This window comes from Bactrocera oleae, chromosome 5 (genome assembly GCF_042242935.1).
Source record: "Bactrocera oleae isolate idBacOlea1 chromosome 5, idBacOlea1, whole genome shotgun sequence".
Classification (NCBI taxonomy): domain Eukaryota; kingdom Metazoa; phylum Arthropoda; class Insecta; order Diptera; family Tephritidae; genus Bactrocera; species Bactrocera oleae.
The window spans coordinates 70489764-70510467 of record NC_091539.1 but is presented as its reverse complement, the minus strand read 5'-3'; the positions used below and the strand labels follow the sequence as shown (position 1 = coordinate 70510467).

Genomic DNA, 20704 nt, shown 5'->3' with positions numbered 1-20704 from the left:
TACAAAACTATAAAAAATTATATTTATTTGTAACAACAAAAATTTAGACATTGAACACGAACGCCGATACTGAACCCACATACTTACATATGTACTTACACACTTAAATACTAAACTGCTATGCAAAATACAAACGAAAAAAAAACAACACTCATACGCCCTGTTGGACCGCCATGTCTCTTTGGTTTAGTTTGAGCTGTTCAGCATAAATGGCCACACAATACAGTTTTACATAAAAAAAATAAAACATACATACATTCAAAGCATATTTACTTAATTAATCAGCTTTTAAATTTTAAATAATCAACAATTTTAATGACTTTCCGCTTGTCTACTCCCCCACAGCCGCCACAGTTTGCCAGCTCACCGCCGAGAAATCAAGCAGTACAATATAACACAAACAACAACAAGTTCACTTCGCAACAACAGCTAATGCAGCAGAAAACCAACAACAACTACAATAATGGCATATCACCGCTTAAAGCACCCACAGAACAACCGCCGAAGCCACCAGCCACCCCCGTGCCCGATTACGACAATGTGGAAATACGTACGAAGGCAACAACAATAAGCAGTAGTGTACGGCCATCGTACGGCTATGCCAGCACGAATATAGTCACAAATGGACGCGATGCATCCAACGACAACAACAATAATAACAGCAACAACAGACGCATCTTACGCGCGGGCTCTATAACAATCGGCGAATATGAGCAGCCACAACAGCGGCGTGAGCCGGCTAAATTCGACTTCGTTGGCACGCCGAGACGCAGTAACGGCACGGCGATAGAAGCCACCGCCGACCAACTGCAAACGGAACTACAGCACACTTTGACACGTTCGAAGCTCAAGAAATCGGCGGAGCTGTTGGAGCATCAGAGTAACTGTCCGCTGCGCAGCAGTTACGAGAATTATGAAAATGTGGCCAGAAAGCTGCACGGTGTCAGCATAAATGAGGTTGCCAGCACGGCGCCGCCACCCATGCGAATAAGTAACGGTAACGGAAACGGTGGGACTAACGGCATTCTGAAGAACGGAAATCGCCACAGCGGCAACGGGGGCGGAGGCTCGAAGAACTCGGATAAGACCATAACCTTCGGAAATTGAAGCTCAAGGCGGTAAAGGCATAAAAGCTGTAAAGGAAACTTAGGGTTACACATTTTGCTTGAATTATTTGTATTATACTTTGTACTTGTACAAGCAGTAATTACGGTCCATAGTTTGCTAAGCTATCTAGCCATATATTGAAAATGTTTATGTACACAGAAAAACTTTAACTTAGTGTTAATTATAGTTGTAAACAATTATTTTAGCAGCGTATAATATTTTCTGTTAAAAAATACTTGCAATTGTAAATAATATTTGCTGCTTAAAACTGTAAAAATGCGAAAATTGCACAAAATTTCGGTTGTACATGTCTTCTGTTCTTTCACTATTTTACGAAGTATATTTGTAAATAACCGCATATGGTATATGTCTATGTACATACATATGCAATATAGAATATATAATATATACATTTAAATATTTCGTATCTTTAATACATATAAAATATATATTTCCAAAAGGCAGCTTAAGCATAAGCAATTGTTATCACATTTATAACTTTGTAATAAAACCATATACATACATACATACATACACGCAAATGATCGTATTTCATATCCACATATTGATCTCTCTTTAAAATTTATTGCTGGCTGTAGTTCACGCAATTACTGGCAATCGAAAGCGGCGGTGAATGTACCAGCGCCTGCACCTCCTCCTCTTCGAGCAGTACATCGGTGCTTGAGAACGGACTGCAGCCGGAAATGTGAAAGAGTATGGGCTGCGCCAGACGTATGGTGGCGATGCGCTCACGCCACGTGTTCCAGAATAACTGCAAAATAACAGACTCACATGCATACATACACACAAATAACGTTACTCACGTGCACAAAGCTACTCACATTTTTATACATGTGTCCGCCGAATTCGAAGAACATCGGCTTATCCTCGTCGCCCACAATGCTTAGCCGCATAATGCAGCGTCCCTGCTTGCGAAAGAACTTCACTTGCAGAAATTGTAGTGGCAACAGGCTGACCAACTGGAAAGTTTCGATCTCCGGATCCATATTATGGTAGCCGACGTCATCCAGATCGGTTTGATCAAAATCGTCGCAGCCGAATACGATTTTCGTAGGTGTGAGACCTTTGGGAAGAAAGCTTTTGAAATGTTTGTATCTCCCACTTTTGAGGAAAACGCACCTATATGGTATTGTCTAATACCCAGCCCTTTATCGGTGACTTGCGTGAATGGATTCTCCACGATGACAGGCTCGTAAATTTCACGAAATTCCTCAAGCAGTAATTTTTGTATACGAAACATTTCTGGTTTTTTTCTGTTTATGTGTTTATGTTTTGCTTCGATTTTTACCTTCAAACAAAATAATTGAAGTTCATACTTTTTAATAAGGGATACAGGGTATTGACTTTTATTTTGAAGAAAATATATTGTTATTTCATATCATAGGGATTAATCTATCCAAACCAAAAAGTCTTTATTGTAGATGGAACTGACAGTCAAGATGTGAGTTTACCATATATGCTCTATAAAGCCAACAAATTCTTTGTCTAAATATTAGCAATATCTCTATGCTTCTACACATTTTCCGAGTATTCTCCATAATTTAAAGTTCTCAATAAGTTCGCAACCTTGTAAGCGCACAGGCCAAGAACTTTGCAAAGAATTACAATATGAGAAACATTTAAATGGTGAGACTAGTTTATTTACAAGAGTAAAACTTCAATGACATATATATTTATAGTACCTACAGCTTTCATTTGACAAAATGTTCACATAATGCAGACTTCCTTACATATTTGTCACATCTATGAGGTCCGTCAAAAGTGTATTCACTGTATAAACATATTTACACTCATATTATTTGTAAAGCTCATTTTGGCAGTGCAACGCCGAAAAGCTTTCTTAGCGAAAGTACTCTCTCGGACTCACACACTCAACAGCAAACTTTTACCAACAGATGAAATCAAATTCTGTTAAATAATATGCATTAAAAACAGTTCAAGAATTGCACCTGAAGAATGGCCATCATTAAAATAGAAGAATAGAAAAATATGTTTTCAATGGAAATATAAGATAATATAATATAACAAATGTTATAAAATTACTTAGCCATGCACGTAAATAGAAAATAATTCAATGTCAGCCTCTTAATTAAGCCTTTAAAAAATGCTAAACTAATAAATAAATGCAACAAAACACTCGTAATGCACACACTTATCAGCATGAGAAAATACAAAACGATCAGCAGGATGATCACGACGTTAACAATTATTACGGTCATCATGAAGTAAATGGTAAATGATTATGAGCGCCATGATCTTCAAGCTTCGAGCTCTGCTCTGACGCTTACGATGGCGCCGAGGCAAACCAGCTGATTACACAATCACAATTTGCATGACCATATGTAGTGACAATAACATATCATAATATTGTATATTAAGCAAGTATATGTGTGATAAAGCATGTGAAAGAGACTGCAGAAATGTATTTACAAAGAAGCTAAAGGTAAAATGCAGAGAGAGAGAAGATGCTTTGGAAAGCGCTATGATAGTTTGCAACATAACATACGCAACTTGTTGACATCAGAAATCATGTGTGAATTCCGCATTTCATTACAACCGTATATATACATATATGTACGAGTATGTAGAAAACATATGAATGCAAAAAAGCTACACACTCAGTAAAGTAATCACGATGATAATGACAATGATGGCGCAGGAAGGGTCTGCTTTCGTTTAACGCAGAGATAACGCTTAAGAATGACCTCTTTTGGTCAAACTGCTTGATCATTACAGTCAGCAGTCCAGTGGGCCACTGGAGCGATAATTAAGCGATTAAATTTTCATTTAAAACAACAACCAAAACTGTGCGCCGACTACAAGTCATTGCATTTCCTTCCTCATTTCCAACTACTTTCAGCAACCTGAAACTCCAGCTTATTGCGGATGCGAAACTTTTCGAAGCTTGGTCAGTGGGTACACAGCGCATGCGCAAGCGACTGCATGAGTATGTGGTATTTGTATGGGTGAAGTAGTAAAGTAATACGATCGCGTTTAGGCGAGCAGCTGAAAGCCAAGTTTACAATAGCCTAATAACAACAACAAAGAAGGCAAAAAAGCATTAAATTTTCGAAACTGCAATACCAAGTCACTAACACAGACACATGCATATGTGAGCCTCAATGTATTTACAGAAATATATATACTATGTGTGGCAATATCCAAGTCGCGGGCCAAGCCAATAAAACCGTTGCCTTCAGCGGCTCAGTCGAATTTTCGTGCTTGAACGTGCGCATGCGCATGCGCTATAATATCGCAACGGTTATCGCAGAGAGTAAATACTTATTTTTGTTTTTTTAAATTTAATTCAGTCAATGCACCAAATAGACTTTAAAGGGCTTAACATGTTGCCTATTGTGACACAGTTGAACATTTTCTTATTGCTCTTTGTGCTCCACACACAAGCGCATCCGATTACCAACAACAATGATGTAGCGCTTGCGCAACCCGCAGTGGACAATACCAAGCTTTTATTTGAGGTCAATGGTGGCACCGTCCAAAACGCGCCCATTGCAGAGGACACACTGACGGCTGCCGCCAGTAGTCCAGACCTACGCATCGACGAAGCGCAGCTGGCGGAATACACGGTGCATTCGCAAGCCGAGGAAGGCGGCAGTAGTAGCTCGGGCGGATTTAGGGTAAATTGATGCGCTTACGAGCAGTCATGCCATTTATCGACTTTTCTAATAATTCCCCATTTGATCGTGACAGATCTCTTTGTTGCCGTCGCAAGAAAAGACTGCCGAGTCAGTAAATCTGGAACAAGAAGGCATACCGTCAAAGGTACTTAGCACATATGACAAGACCCAAAAGAAGGTGGCCGATTTGACCAATGTGAGTATGAGTTCAACAACACATAGAAACCAATTATAAAAGTCAATGCCGAATTGGTTCTTGTGTACATATTTGTACATATGTAACATTAAAGGTCACATGACATTTTTTTTTTTGGTTTCTGCAGCTGCAACCTATTGTGGACACCATTAGTGAGCATGAGAAATATGGCAATAACGGTGATATGTTTGATGGCATAGCGCGCTCAATTGTAAACGGTTACGAGGCTTTTTCGAATCTCCTCAACGCTTTAATACAGGTGAGTAAAGCTTATTTTGATTTTTTTGAAATATAAAAAAACAAGTATATATTTCGAAGCTTATACACATGATATATTAATGCACATATGTGAGCATTTATTGAGTAATTTGATAACTGCAGTAAAAGCTCATAACATCTGAGCTTATATCGGTAAAAGTTCAGTGCAACAAAATATAGTTAAATGGGTCTGAAATATTTATGATAAAGACTTTCTATGCTCTAAGCAGTAAATTACAGTAAGATTCAAACGGAGCATTCAGTATGATCGGTCTATGTGAGTTATGGGAAGACATAGAAAGGGCTCCCATTTGTTAAGAGCGCTATTTTTGTTTAATTTGATTTCGATATATTTTTATTTCAAACAGGGTATATTAAGTTTGCAACGAAGTTTGTAACACTCAGAAGATCCTACAAGTAGATATTGCAAAATATACGAGTATATATCAATGTGACGACCTGTATCGATTTAGCCCCTCCTTTTTTAAATCTGAAACTTTGCACAGGCCCTTTTCTCCAAAAGAAGCTATAGATTTGTCGGTAGCGTCAATATCAGATAACTTATATCCTGCAGTACAAACTGCTCGATAATACTCAAGTCCTTGAATGGAAAACTTCTTTATTTATTAAGTCGCCGATCGAACAATTATATCATAGTTATTCAAAATCTACGAACTTATACTTTTTTTAATTCTCACCAAAATAAATTAAAACACAAATTAATGTCAGACTTTCACACAATTCTGTATCTTTGTAGAAACCGAAGGATATCGCTCGTTCTATTTCGAAGGGTATTACGGCACAGCTGGATGTTATTGGCGGCAAAATTGTTGGATTATGAAAATAATACCGATTTTATTATAAAGATTAGTTTTATTTAAGTTAGAAGCAATTGTTGATTGTTTATGTTATTTTTATTTTATTTTAATTCTCAATAAATAATTTATTAGTTGTTTTAACATATGATTTTTTTTTTGGTTTAGGTGAATAAATTCTATAAGACAAGTAATTTTAATTAATACTAAGCAACTTTTTTTGATTATTCAAAATATTATTTTCGAACCACAAAGGCCAAACCAAATCAAATAGGAATGTTTTACTATTATTAAATTGATAATAATTCTGAAATTGTAGTTAAACGTAAAGTAATATGAAATGATTTTACAATTAACAAATTCACTTAGTTTTTTTCGAACGGTGTGTACAGTTATGGTGTGTATTCATAAATTTGTTTACTATTTATTTATTAAATTAATTTAGCTTTTATTAGCTGCACCTATTTGGCTAAATATTAGACTTTTGAATTATTTCATATATTGCTTTTATATATTATTTTTGTATTTCTTCAAATGGTCCTAGATATTATATAGTATTTTTGAGAAGAAAATTAAAAAAATTTAAATGTGAAAATACAACAAAAAAGTTACCTGGATACCTAATTAAACTCATATAACTTATTTATATTCTATTTCTATTTAATTATACCAGTTGTTTGTTGAAATGGAAGACAGCTGATAGCAAATTTGCCAAATTGATGCTTTGGATATTACTTAATATTAAAACAATAATTTTAAAGTCCAATTGTACACTTATAAACACCGCTACAGTAAAGCTAGAAACAGTTTAAACATAGATTTTTAATAATACTCGTCTATTGTTGAAAATATCTAGTACGTATCTTAACTGGCAGTTTATGCAGTTGATTTAAAAAAATTTCATTGCGTGTTCCCTTGTTTTTCCAGATAGATTGAGTATTGCTCTCGAACAGTAAAGAGTATCCTACAATAAATAGCCTACAATTGCCTTCGCCGAACTGGGTAAGACACTTAACAAATATTTTTGGCACACTTTGCATACAAGTTAGCAAAAATTGTATGACTAAACATATCTATGTTTTTTTTGTTTACTACTAAATACAGTTATCAAGTAATTTAGTTACTAATCCTATTCGTTTTTCACTGCATCAAATCGTGTTATATAAATATCTTAATTAAATGCCTTTAATCAATAAGATATGATAAGAATACTATCGTTGCTCTTAGCACGCTGCTAAAGTCGGCTTCAGTCCTCCCAGCTGCTCGTTCGTGTCTGCGGATCAATCGATGGCGAATATGATTTGTATGTCTCAGTTTCACGTTTATGTTTGACGGTGCAAAACAGCAGCATCGATGTGATTAAACCAAAGAGTTGTACAAATGCAATGCCCAAACCAACAGCGCCCACGATATTCAGCTGCCCCTGGAACCAAGCCTGCAAGGAGTGGGCACAGCCTTTACTCCACCAGAGCGCGGGATTTTCGGATCTAAATGCAGAAAAATATTGTAAAAGTTGAGATGCAATTAAGGCATGTTAAAATTATGGATTTGTTAACTTAATATTTTATTTAATATGAAATAAATATATTTGAGTTTTTTATAATAAATTTTCCTAGTTCAAAAACTGCTAAAGGAAAAGACTTCGCTTACACTAGTGTAGACCAGCTACCAATTAATTTCAATAAAGTATCATGGGTGTAGATTATTGTTTCCCATAAAGATGAAATTTTTTTTTACTAATTTTTTATTTAACCAGCATTAGCTGTTGTATATTCCCTTTCGAGTACACTATGCAAGGTATGTATACCTGGATTTGATTTCTGTATATATATAAATAAAAGTAGAATTCGAATCCATGGTCAAATTTTTTTCGCGAAACATAACTTGAAAAAGCCTGTTCACTACAATTTCGAACTAAAATTGTAAGGATTTGCTTTCCGACTTTCTTTGTATTTTCCAACAAGTTATACTCACTTCCCACAATCAACTCGCAAAAAACTATCTCCAGATCCCTCCGTCAATATGCTACGCGCCTCCGATGGCCGGCAGCACGATTCGGGCACCCAACGTTTGCCGCTCCACGACTGAATATCGTACCAGTCCTCATACGAGGATACTCCGCAACATTCGAACTGTTGGCGAAAGAAAGTGTAATCGTCAAAGTTTAACAAAAACAATATTTATCATCACTTACAGATTGTTGCACACTATCCCAGATAGCGGCGACAGATGGCGCAATCAAACTGCCACGATCCGATGCATTATAATGACGTTCGATACCGAAACGCAACTCGTTGGCAAAGGTGCGTCCCAAACCGCCGCGGAACAGGAAAGCAATCGCACCGATTAGGAACTCACTCAAGAAAAGCATAACAATCAGCAGGAAGTACTGTGTGAAAAGAGCGTTAAAGATTTATTAATTGAAACGAAACCATTTCGGACACTTCCGCTTCCGCCAACTTACCAACACCAAGAGACAACGCGATTGCACCCAAGCACCGCAGCAGCCAAAGAATGACACAACAAAGCCGATCACGCCGATTGCTAAGAAAATCGAGTCTGCGCTCAAGACCTGATGATCGGGCAGCAGCGTGGCATAGCCCTCGTACGATAGACGCAGCCACACGCCAACACCCAGGAAAGCACAACTGCAAAGCTGAAACGATAAGGAAGCAGAAACAATGGGTGAACGAAGCGGAATGATGAGTTTCATTATGAAAAAATGTATTTATATTTATTAGTGCGGCAAGGCAATTGAAATGCAAAGTAGCTTTGCCCAATTTTAAGTCGTTAAGGTCAATGTGGTGGCACGTCTGCACGAAATACGCGCTTTGTTGCTAAATTCGGCAGTTCAAGCTCTACGTGGAGTATAAATTCAATGTAATAATAAATTCATTACAAAATTAAATAAAACAAACACTTTAAATGCAGTTTCGCATGTGTGGCGCTCATTAGCGGCGACGCGTCGTCTTCGGTCATTGCAACAATGCAACTATCTCAGGTCGAAAAAAGTTATTGTTCGCAGCAGCAAGCAACACAAAGCACATTCTATGAAAGTTTTTACAATGCCACAGCGATGATGTTGATGGCGTCTCTGCAACTATTGTATAACATATCACATCACATATTCCTACACACTTAACACATCATCATATGCACTCTGTTTCGTTAACTTATTTGGTGCACTTTTGTTGCTATTGCCATGCTTTGTGTCATACCACAGTTTGAAAATCGGAAAACACATCAATTTCCGCTGCAGACGAACATCAACTGATCAAATCGCAAGCACGCACACACGTGCAAATGGTGCATAGCATCTCAGCTAGCGAGCTGTAATCAAGTGAAGCGGCACATGATTGGTGCTGCAGAGTGTCAGCACAATTCCCAGCGCTCAGAAAAATTATAATTCAATAGATGGGAATTTTTATGTTGGCATTGAACACGTGAGTCGCTTTTCTCGCTTTTGTTTCAGTGTTAGTATTGACTATTGTTCGCAGTAGTTGTGGCCAACCTCTCACAATATCAGAAAATGTTTATATATTTCCCACAATTATTATTAGATAATTTATTATCTAAGAGACACATAGTTTCCATTTACCATTAAATTGGGTTATCGATCTAAATAAAACTCATAAAGTAATCATGCGATGAATCAAAACGACTTAACGACGACAATCACGACTTAAGAGAATTCGGATCGGAAAAAGATATTTGAATTTTTTTTCTTCTAACCTTTCATCTCCATTGTCCAGGCAGAGTAAAATTGTTAGAGTGAAAATAAGCCTTAGCTCAGAACTTAAGTGATGAAGACGAATCTTTTTATTGCAGAGATGCCAAAAAGGGAGCGAAATGGTTTTTTTGTTGGCCTATGTGGCCTCTTCCTGATCCCCTTTTTAAACCTGGCAAACATATGACTAAAATATAACAAACCACTTCTCCCTAACATCGTTTCTACTACAAGTAGAATCGGTTCTACTAAATCTGAATGAACTCAAATTTTTATCCGGCCAAGAACTGACAACTCGGCATAATTTGTCAAAATTATGTTAGAAATATTTTTAACAACAATCACCAGCATGGATGGAGTCGGAACTTCAGATCCAAAGTCTGATTGACTGACGAACGATTATAACCTCTTTCAGAAATTTTCAGATATATGCAAAAACTCTATTCCCACCTCACAGAGCTTCAGAGAGCAGTAACAGGAACAAGAAAAAATCCAAGTACCGAAAATTTTATATATTACACATTATTACATACAATAAAATGAGGCCATTTCATTAAGTAAACATACCCATAATATTATATTGAGCCAGCAGAACGTCCTTCGAATGCATGTGTAGCCTGCATTTCCCATTTTAAATAAGTGGTTTTAACTGTTCAATTTATGTAGCTAAAAATAGAAGGTGATATTTTGTTATAAAAATTATTAGTTTCATAAATTGCTGAGAAGAAAAAAATTTGCTTGAATACAATTTAAGATAAAGCTTTAAATAAATTAGGAATTACACTTATCTGCTCATATTCACTATTAAATAATCTGTCTCGGTCAGTATATTGACTAAAACATGATTTTAAGTAAATCTATTACATACATTCCGCCCTGAGTAGTACAAATGCCTCGCAGGTATGAATACACGTAAGTGAGCTAAAGCAATCAGAATAAGGTCAACTTAAATTAACCCATAAAACAAAAACAAATCATAATTGTAATTCCACTGCGCTGCAGCAGCTTCCACATGCAAATAAATGCAAATTTATGTGTGAATTTATAGAATGATACCCTAAAACAGAGGAGTACTTACGCCCTATATGTTTACGAGTGTATGACACAACAGACAATACGATAATAGTAAAAAATTACTTCCGTTCAGCGAAAACTAGGGGTCTATTCTGCATTCCGTCTATGTTAGCGAATTTAAATGTATACATTTTTATATATTTTATTATATAATCTGTATGACACGAAAAGGTTTTGTCGGTATTGGATTTGTCGGAGGCATTCTTAGTTCAGATAGCGAGCTCATGCGCTTTTGATTATCTCAGCTTAGTTCGCCTATTATGCTGATAGTACGTTTATGTCTACATTTTCATTTATATTTGCAAACTAGCTATCTTATGATCTAATAAACAGCTTCATATCTAGCTGATAATATACGCTTTTACACATACGTGACTGCTAACTATTTCAGCGCAGACAAACGGATTAGCTGCATTTATGATAATATTTTATCTTGCTGTGTGTTAATAAATCACTACTCGCTCATATCATTTTAAATAGGGCATCACGGTGATATTTATAAGCTATGCAGTTAGTATCAGTTCTCCCTAAGGCCGTTGCTACAACCAAGTGGGTACAAATTCAGTATCAAATAGTCAGGCTAAGACTCATTTATTTGCAAAGTAAAATCAATACGAATTCGAAACAGAACAAAAAATGGACAGAGGGCAAAGGAATAATATTTATTCAAATAATGGCTGAATTTCTTTAAGTTGACAACACACAGATATGAGATCGCGCTTGGTATATGAATATTTGCATAGTTTTCTAATCCAACCTAGCAGTTGCTGTGTAGATTATAATGTTAGTGCCGATTGTATACCGTACTTATTAGCAACAACTCTCATTTCTAGTATAAGTCTAGGAATTTTTGGGATTACTTATACTGTAATTTATAGCTACTCTCACACTATTTAAACTATTTTTGCTCATGGTATCCCACAGTAAATGGCCCTGAATGGCTCAATAAATTAAAAAAAGTTAATTTCTAAACTAAAAGTTAACCTTAATCGGCTTTTCGAGGATATCTTTGACAACTTTTGACAGAACTTCCCAAACTCATCGGGATTACCCCATGGTCCAAATGGTGCCAACTTCAAACGGGCAATGGTGGAATGGCCTATTAAAATTAAGCTCAAGTCTTAACGAGGCATGAAATATATTGTGACAAAACGAAATATTCATGATGTTAAGATCATTGAAATTTAAGTTTATCGTTTCTATTGATTAGAAAATCGATTTAAATGCTAGGCAAAATCACACACCCTGGTCGAGCCTGTGCTTCAAAGAATCCACACAATGAACGAGATAGTGTGGAGCCCAAATTTTTTTGAATTGAAATGCTGGTAATCTTATAAAACTTCGCTAGCATTAACAATATTTTTTACCAGACTTTTGTAGCACTTATGTCTAAATTAGTATGTAAACAGACAAAATTTAATCCTAAATTTAAGCACCAAACCGTTGTATTCATTCAAAGTTAATGTATGGGAAGGGCACAATAGACCATAGGTCGCGGTGCATACCTCAATCATTATCTAATGTATGGGACACTTGTGATATTATGAGTCTAATTTTTAGAAAAATCAGAGAGAATAATACATAGTGATTACAAGTACTTTATTGAAGAATTCCGATGCTTTTGATCAACGTGGTTTTAGAAAAGACAACTACTAGCACCTCCAATGACAAACAAGAAACCAGAAAAATGTCAATTACATTATTTAACGAAGATTTTCATCAGTAACGCCAAAGCCCTAGAGGATTTAAAGGAACGTATTATCGAAGACATGGAAAACATTTAGGAAAAATCTAGCAATCTAGTAAACGGTAAATGCATGATATAATTTGAAAAGAAATTATTTTAAGCAAGCAAAAACAAAAATCACACAATTGTTTTATCTTGGTTATCTCGTTTTTTATCACGCGTTTGAAAAATGCAAAGAGGAAGCTTACCCGGCAACAGGCGAACAGCTTTATTAAAAGGTGAAAATCAAGTACAAAGTAAAATTGCTTATAGCAGACAAAATCTTTCTGGTTTCGTAATTTTCAAATAAAATATTTTTATTTAGAAATTATTTAATCGCATTGCGAAACAAACCAGTTTTTGAATGCAACCAATACTTCTCAGAAAGTGTTTGCATTTCAAATTCAAGAATATGAAATTACTTTTATTGATTTAATTTTTAATCAGGAAACAATATTTATGAACTGATTTTGCAAGTTGAGTGGTTATATAATATAATGTATTGTTCAAATAGGAATTTTTATAGTTTATGGAATCACGGCATTTTTGCAAATTCACTTGATGATAAATAAGTTCTTCTCATATTTAACAAACTTTGTTTCTTTCAGATTACTCTTCAGTTATAAATACTACATAACTTCTACAGAAAGACGGGTATTCCATACTTGCAGATATATATAATTATATATCCATGAGGCATTTAAGTAATATCGCTTTCCTCAAACACTTATTACAAAATTTGCTTTCTTTTCTTGATTTTAATTTATGAACTTGCGTAAAGTATCGCAAAAATAACAGTAATTACAGCACAATAATAACAGAACCAACACACACACATAGGTAATTATAAACTGTGGATGCAATCTAAACTGAGCTCTGCTCTGTGCACGAGCAGCCAGCAAACGCGTGAAGTATAGTTCACTTGGAAAACGAGCAGCGCAAATCACTTTCATCCGCGGCATTAAATTTAATGGTTAAACGCGATGGCTCAGTTAGCCCCCTCCCGGCACACAGTGTACGTCAACTGTCCGCCTGACGGCTGCTGATTATGACAAAGCGAAGTGAAGACGCGTGCGCGCACAAACTATTCACTGCAACGACTTGTGGCGGATTAAACAGGCGGACCAGAGGTCAACAGCGACTGTCTGTGTTCGCTCGCCGGTGGTCGGTCACAAAAGAAAAATCTCCACCATAGTCGGCGACGAGTCGAAAATTCAGTTGATCATTCAACCGTTCAACTGTACACGATGTAATTTATATGCTCACTTGAACACACACACTTTTGTATGTGCATATGTTGACAAGTAAGCACACACAGCGGCGCATAATTGTGAATTTTTAGAAACAAAAATCGCATTACGTACAGCGATGGCACGTACACACACATTCATGTGTGTCTGTTTGTTTGTAATAATTGCGCGAAAGTCGTCAACTGTCGCCAGCTGCCAAATGCTGCAGCGACGAATCGCTTCCACCCGGCCAGTTGTGCGCTTGTGCGATTGCCCGCCCTGCATTGCTCATACGACAGCGCGGCTGATCGCGGCCGAGCTCAGTCGCTTATTTTCTAATTTAACTCAATAACAGTTTGGAATAATAGCATTTTAAGCATTGTAAATTGCAATTTGCCCAGCTGAAGCGGGGCAGTGTCGCTGGTGAAAAACAACAACATTCTTTTTACTACGATTCGCATTGAAGGGAGCTGACAGCAGATAAGACAATCGTATTTTTATGTTATTTTCTCGTTGCAAACAACATTGAGTGACCATGATTTAGTCCGCGCTGCTGCGGCTGCCTTTGAGGGTCACAATAAGCAATGTGTAGATTATTGTAGATACGGAGAGAGATTGTGTGCCGCACAAGTTTTGCTGATAGCCATACAAAATACTTATGCTTTCATAAATCCACAAGTAGATTACCACATCATCTAAATTCGTTTAATGCTCCATTTAGTAATAAATCTCCGTCATAGAGATCCAGTGAATTGCAACTCTTTCCGTTTCGCGTAACTCTAAAGAGCGGCAAATCGAACAACTCAAACTAGGTGACTACAACTACTAAATTTCAACGCTATTTTGAAATTAATTCGTGAGATTTAGCATTTAGTTTTAGTGCTTAAAAAATCTTAATTATAAATTATTTTCTTAGGAAAAATAGTTGCTAGTACCATTCTGCACCAGATGAGCCAGCCATTCATAATCGTTTTACTAAATTTCATACAGGCTGAGCTGGCAAATTTGTTATGAGATTATTGTAATGAATGTCAATGCAACTTGAATAGAAAAATCAAATTTTTGCAATTTTTTTTTTGGTTTTAAAGGAAAAGTATTTTTTTAACGGATATGTTATCTATATCATAAGATCAGCAAAGTTTATACTAAAAATATTTATTAAATTATTTTTTAAATATTGTGCTTTATTTTGAGATTTATTCATAACTTACTATTTTTTTGATATTCGTAAAGCTAGAAGTAGAAAAATATTTCACCAGCAATAGTACAAAAAATAACGGTTGTTTAAACACTTATTATAATGCTTTTCTACGCACTTTTAGTAACTCACCCGTAAATAGGTCAAGCACTAAATGTACAAACAGTTTTATTCAAACAAAAAAAAACATAGTTAATCGGTACGCACACAAAGATGTTGAAGTCCTTCAACGCTGAGTCAATTAACTTTACACAAAAGTGCCGTGAAGATAGGAATTCCATTCAGTTGCAGGCAAATACAATTATCAACAAAAAATAATTATTGTTGTTATTGTTATTGAGTGTATTTACTCTTGCGTCGACTGTTTTGCACAATTATGGCCCACGACCGCAAAGCAACAGTAAAACAGCACACACACCGTTCGTCCAGTTTCTTTTCGTTGAGCAACGGGTGGCATCTTCAATCACGCAACCGGTTTCAGATTGCAAGTGTCAAGTCAACTTATCACAATCATAGACAATGTACGGGGCAGGCAATTTGAACGCGCAGCTGCATATGTGGCTGCTACAGTGCTGCATGCAGCAACCACAATAACAATTTTGTCGTCCAAATATGCTAGTGTCTTTAGCGGCACGACACTACAAGCATCGTTTCTGCGCTGCGTGTATTCAAGTGACCGCAGAAGAGCGCACTCATAAGGCGGCTTGAAGCGCAAGTGCGTTGTGTGCCAGCACTCAAATTGCCACACAAAGAAATATAATTGTTTGATGCACTTGAAAGGTCATTCGCTTGTTGGTTGGCCAGTTCTTGCATTTATTGTTGTTGTACTCTGTTTTTTCTACATATTTGACATAATGTTTTGGAAGCTACCACAGATATGGCATTTAATCATATTACAATGTTGCATGCAACAAATTTTTAATTTTTAACTAATTATGTTGAAATAAGGCCGTGAGTAGCGTTTGTACATCATATAATTTTTCCAAGGTAGTTTTCTGCGTTTAAGTATTGTTATTAGCACTGAGATTAAAGCTTTAGCTTAATTTGGCATAAGGAATGTTCAGTCGACATCCAATGCTAAAATCAACATTTCTGACTAAGCTTTTGTATTGTAATATCTTACTGCCCAGTAAACATTGCAATGAACTATTTCTTTTATATCGAATTTTTAGAAAATCTTTTAGTTTCCACCTTTTTGTCGATTCAACTAATATCCACAAGCGTTTGAGTAAGTATTTGAGTAAGATATGAGCAATTGTATGCCTGGTCAAATGATGTAAAAGGCTTGACAACTTTTTAGGTTAGGTTAAAATAGACAAAGCCGCCGTCAAGCGAAATGAGGTTAGATTACAAACCAAGAACAGAAGCAAGTGTTGATACATTATTAACTTAAAATCTCTTATCAGTCAGAAATACGTGCGAACATAACCTCAAATTTTCAAATTTGTAGTTCATATGACCGAAAAGCATAAAACCGAACGAAAAGCTGTGCAATTTCCCAAAAAATATGAGAAAAATTTTAAACAAAGTATTTGAAAAAATATTTTAGTTATGATAAATGATTCTTGTAAATTTTGGACCTATCTGTCGACTCCTACAGGTTATATTGCAACCATGTTTGTATTGCTCTCATAAATAAATCATCGTCTTAAATAAGCTAAATAACAGCTCTTTCGATGGCTAGCCGATAATTACGAGCATAAGGTTGAAGATGTTTGGCAAAGAATCTTTTGAATAAATTATAAATAAAATAGCTGAGACAACTAGATTACCAACAACTCAAATTTTAAATTAGTGCAAACTTTTAAGTTTGCCTATTGCCAGTGAAAATCTAAGATTAACTTTTATATTCCCACAAATTTCGTGAAATATTTGTTTTCAAATTAAAATACTATTTTTGTATAAAAGTAAGTTTTGAATTTAAATTTATTATTAGGCGTTCATAGTGCCGACTGGGTACTCGAGATCTAGAAGCAGTGGCCCCATTAACTGTACTCAATGGCTGAAGCAGCAAATAGTTGTGGTGGACTGGCGCAAATTCTAGTAAGCAACTTTCTTTCAACTCTTTTACGCTATTTACAATGCATTGCAATTTAATTTTCATTTTTCTTTTACTTTGAGTTTTCTTGTTTTGTTTTTGCTTCTTATTTTTACAAAGTATTTTGTTGCTTTCGGAAAAGCAATGTCACACTGCAACTGGTTTGGCGGCAATTATCTCTTGCATTGAAGCAGACTTGCATGCAATTTATCGATCGTCAACAACAACAAGGAAAATACGAAATTCGACAAATGCCAAAATTCGCTGAGAAGGTGAAAGTTAATGGAAATTTACATTTATTTATAAAGGAAAATGCTTGTAGTTCGTTCGGAGATGGGAGCTCTATAAATATTTTAATTATTTTCAGCAGCGTGTATTTTGAAAATAGAATCCGTTACCTCTTTCTCAATAATTGATTGGATTGACAACTTTTTTTTCATTTTTCTACTTAAATTTGGTTGATTGACTCTGAACCCGCTTTATTAAGACATAACTTCGCTTGTTTATTGCGTCTCCACAATCAACCGCACCTGTTACCGATTTGGCAAAACGTGTATGTGAGAGAAAAACACAAAAACGGCAGAAAAAATATAAGCAAACCACTTGCATGGCTTCTTTGACATGGAAAAAGATGTGACTGCACTTTGACTATTCGCTCATCGCTTAATAAATTGATTGCATCTTGGCATTTGTACTGATTCGCTCATTTTTTTTATCAGCGAAGACAACACACACAAACACACGCATGCATACAAAGCTTCAGAATGGATATTGCACTTAGAAACACGTGCGGGGGGAGCACAGCGGGGCGTATACTTAACACACAGAGGGCCTGGCGCAATGGCTGGAAAATATTTATATATTTATTCATTTGTTTGCTTTTGTTGTTGTTTTGTATGTGTTAATAAGTGTGTGCAATAACAGCATTAGCTGCACATTTGAGTGATTTAAGTGAGATGCGGCGACATCAACAGTTGCTACTGCGGTAAGCTAATATTTATAGATAAACACACGAACATTAACACAACAACAACAATAACCACAACGAATGCATGAAGCACACAGTGATGGGATGCATCCGCTTTAGTGCATCCGTTAATTTAGAAAAACAAAAGCTTTGCAGAAAAAATGATTGCATGTGCGAATGTGTCTGTGTGTGTGTGATGATGTAAAATGCAATATTTAATAAAATATTCTATGAAAACTCAACTAATAAACAATTGTTTTAATTTTTTCTTAATTAGAACTGATTAGTAATGTTTGCATGTCGCAGTTGAAAAATAAAATAACTTTTCTGTTCACAAACGAAGCAGTTTCGAATCTTCATAGGAGCATAAGGCCTTACACATCGTGCTTCTTGAGTGCGAAACACCGTTAAAAGTATTAAATTGGGCTATTTGGTTTAATTGTATAAAAGAAATCAAAACCTTCAAGAGTATATTCCCATAAAAAGCTTGCTATAAATCCCATTACTATAAAAAACGCAGAACCTGACTAACAAACAATACTTTCCGTTGCTAAAGCAAACCTTCGAGCCTATTTTTTTCATACAAACTTCCCCATGAAATATATTACCCATTCGAATTAGACTTAAAACACGTGGGTTCCTCCATTTGTTATGTAAAATTAAAACGCACATTTCATAAAGGAGAAGAGCGCTCTAGGCCAGGCATATACCACAGTTGCACAAATACTTTACTCTGTATTTAGCAGCAATATATTTTTTTCAAAAGCTACAGAAAATTGCTCATAGTTCAACCTTTTGTTTTTATTTTATTTTTATGAAATTTTGCTTAACAGAATAATGCTAATATAAAAATGAGATCTGCATTCACATGAAATTCAATTTGTTCATAGAATGTTATTGTAAGTATTATTTTTTATATAGCAACAACAAACAACTTTATTCTTAGCTTAAACTCCCATACCTCTCGGTACACTTTATCACTTTAGATCAACACTCACGCCTCCAACACTCGCCAATAATCTCTGTGATCGAACACTTTAAACACAACAATAAATTGTCGAATTTTAAAAATCCACACAATTATCTAAAAATTAGCGCTGCTCGTCGCTAAAATATCCCAGCTTCGCGCGAACCGTTCTATACGCTTCGAGCGCTCAACAACAACTGAATATATTAAAAGTTCTTTGATAGCGTCAAAAGTCAACTGCGGCCAGCGTGCACGGTCGACCAGATAAATAGATACTCGTTTGCGAGCTACTCCACTCGCCTCCGGCCACTACACACCTAGGTGTGCATTATGCCCACAGTCAGCCCGCCAAAGGGGGACGCGCATCAGTGCTGCTGGCGTTGTTGTTGTAGTCGCCACTGCGACTGCTGCGATATTTTAGTTTTGCTTGCTTGCTGCTCTCTTTTGCCTCTGATAACGTTGACATTGTGGATACTTGCATTAGCTGAGTGCTCGCATTGTTGTCCGTAGCGTGTGCTTTGTTTTTGCAGCGCTTAGTTGTTGATTTTTCTGTTGCTGCTTGATTGACAGTGTTGACGTTGGCGTTGATGCCTCGCATCCAAATCAAACACGAAATGTTAGTGGGCTAAAATTGCTAGAGCGAACATTTTAAACGTTAGATGCTTTGTTGTTTTTAGTATTGATGTTTGATCATACCATCCAACATGTTTGATTGTTGACTTGTAAACTAAAACGGATTCTTTTAAGTGAAGAATATTTTTAAATAATTTGTATTCCTTTGATCCAGTATTCCAAGTTATCCAGTGATTGACAGTAGTGCGGAGTATTTCTCTGCTTAAAATTATCTTAACTCCAAAAAAATCCTAAATTTTAAATAGATCGGTCCAGCCGTTTCGGAGAAATTTGAGCGTTTCCAGAAGAACCGGTTAAAATTTTGGGAGCTGATTACACTAGGTTTAAAATTTTTTACAAATACCTTCATAACTCTGAAATTATTTATCATTTTTCTAAATTCACAAGTGCATAAATTCCCAAAGCAGATAAATAGATTTAGATGACACGCCAGGAAGCGAGAGCAACCACGTGACATCTAAAAGTGAGGACAAAGCAATTATTTTCCAATTTGAGGGGAAACCACTACTCAGTCTTAGAAAAGTTGAAAAAAAAATTTGGTTTAAAAAACCATTCGATATTTCTCTATACACAATACACTACAGACAGTTCAGAGATCTGGTATCTAACACAGCGATATCGTAATCAAACCCCTACATTCAAAAACACACATTGAAAAAAGTTTGAATTGGGCGCAGGACACATCAATCGCAACTGGAGCAATGTCATATTTACAGATGAGCCAACTTGTGTCTTATTCAACGCCTTGAGACGAGTACAGCTACGAAAAAGACAAATATGTGTGACCCCCAAAAGGTGCATGTTTATGGTTGCTTCTCTGCTCATGGATTTGGGGGTTTGAGGAGGAATATGCTGAAAGTGCTTTCAAATATTTATCCAACATTACAGAAGCCTTGAAGCATTAATGGGCCATTTGCATTTCGTGCATTACATATTTGTACAAACGCCTAGATAATTAACATACATATACATATGTATATTATATCTGATAAATAAAAACGCGTGCACATTTCCTTATAATTGCTTGAAGTCAAAGGTGTTTGTTAATTCATCCGTAATTAGCAAATTTTTGTATTTCAAAGCTTTAAGGCTCTGACTCAGAACTTTGCA

The 20704-nt window shown here is 35.9% G+C and overlaps 4 protein-coding genes across 6 annotated transcripts in view; 2 read left to right on the top strand and 2 right to left on the bottom strand.

The window, feature by feature from the left end:
- LOC106627085 (putative uncharacterized protein DDB_G0279653) overlaps nt 1–1649 on the top strand; it is a 38716-nt gene extending 37067 nt beyond the window's left edge. Inside the window, exon 7 of the mRNA XM_014247088.3 lies at nt 346–1649. Coding sequence (XP_014102563.2) covers nt 346–1107 — 762 coding nt within the window. The 3' untranslated portion in view covers nt 1108–1649. The remainder of the gene's footprint in view (nt 1–345) is intronic.
- On the bottom strand, nt 1516–2601 carry LOC106626969 (uncharacterized). Its single transcript, XM_014246883.3, has 3 exons — nt 2248–2601; nt 1950–2191; nt 1516–1879 (listed from the first exon to the last, which is right to left on the bottom strand). Exons 1-3 carry the CDS (start codon nt 2366–2368, stop codon nt 1691–1693), a joined length of 552 nt encoding a protein of 183 aa, XP_014102358.1. The 5' UTR covers nt 2369–2601; the 3' UTR covers nt 1516–1690.
- A 1245-nt stretch (nt 2602–3846) lies between these two features.
- On the top strand, nt 3847–6181 carry LOC106626977 (uncharacterized). Its single transcript, XM_014246890.3, has 4 exons — nt 3847–4766; nt 4840–4962; nt 5090–5221; nt 5978–6181. The coding sequence occupies exons 1-4, from the start codon at nt 4443–4445 to the stop codon at nt 6059–6061; spliced, it is 663 nt and encodes a 220-aa protein (XP_014102365.3). The 5' UTR covers nt 3847–4442; the 3' UTR covers nt 6062–6181.
- A 133-nt stretch (nt 6182–6314) lies between these two features.
- On the bottom strand, nt 6315–19190 carry Tsp5D (Tetraspanin 5D). Of its 3 annotated transcripts, none has more exons than XM_014246872.3 (6): nt 18956–19190; nt 10330–10428; nt 8500–8691; nt 8230–8424; nt 8010–8167; nt 6315–7522 (listed from the first exon to the last, which is right to left on the bottom strand). In XM_014246872.3, the coding sequence occupies exons 2-6, from the start codon at nt 10390–10392 to the stop codon at nt 7282–7284; spliced, it is 849 nt and encodes a 282-aa protein (XP_014102347.1). In that variant the 5' UTR covers nt 10393–10428; nt 18956–19190; the 3' UTR covers nt 6315–7281. The 3 variants fall into 3 exon arrangements, with proteins under 3 accessions (XP_014102347.1, XP_069965738.1, XP_036221412.1); XM_070109637.1 differs by lacking the exon at nt 18956–19190 and adding an exon at nt 13399–13739; XM_036365519.2 differs by lacking the exon at nt 18956–19190 and adding an exon at nt 10841–10983.
- Nucleotides 19191–20704: the final 1514 nt, after the last annotated feature.

Excerpts from the sequence above, each read along its gene's own strand:
- LOC106626977 (XM_014246890.3), top strand. The coding sequence starts at position 4,443 with ATGCACCAAATAGACTTTAAAGGGCTTAACATGTTGCCTATTGTGACA. Across the intron at positions 4,963-5,089 it reads AGGTGGCCGATTTGACCAAT|CTGCAACCTATTGTGGACAC; the intron begins GTGAGTATGAGT and ends TGGTTTCTGCAG. Across the intron at positions 5,222-5,977 it reads TCCTCAACGCTTTAATACAG|AAACCGAAGGATATCGCTCG; the intron begins GTGAGTAAAGCT and ends GTATCTTTGTAG.
- Tsp5D (XM_014246872.3), bottom strand. The coding sequence starts at position 10,392 with ATGGGAAATGCAGGCTACACATGCATTCGAAGGACGTTCTGCTGGCTC. Across the intron at positions 8,425-8,499 it reads CGCGTTGTCTCTTGGTGTTG|TACTTCCTGCTGATTGTTAT; the intron begins GTAAGTTGGCGG and ends CTTTTCACACAG. Across the intron at positions 7,523-8,009 it reads TTGCGAGTTGATTGTGGGAA|ATCCGAAAATCCCGCGCTCT; the intron begins GTGAGTATAACT and ends TTCTGCATTTAG.
- LOC106626969 (XM_014246883.3), bottom strand. The coding sequence starts at position 2,368 with ATGTTTCGTATACAAAAATTACTGCTTGAGGAATTTCGTGAAATTTAC. Across the intron at positions 2,192-2,247 it reads TATTAGACAATACCATATAG|GTCTCACACCTACGAAAATC; the intron begins GTGCGTTTTCCT and ends TTCTTCCCAAAG. Across the intron at positions 1,880-1,949 it reads GCGGACACATGTATAAAAAT|TTATTCTGGAACACGTGGCG; the intron begins GTGAGTAGCTTT and ends GTTATTTTGCAG.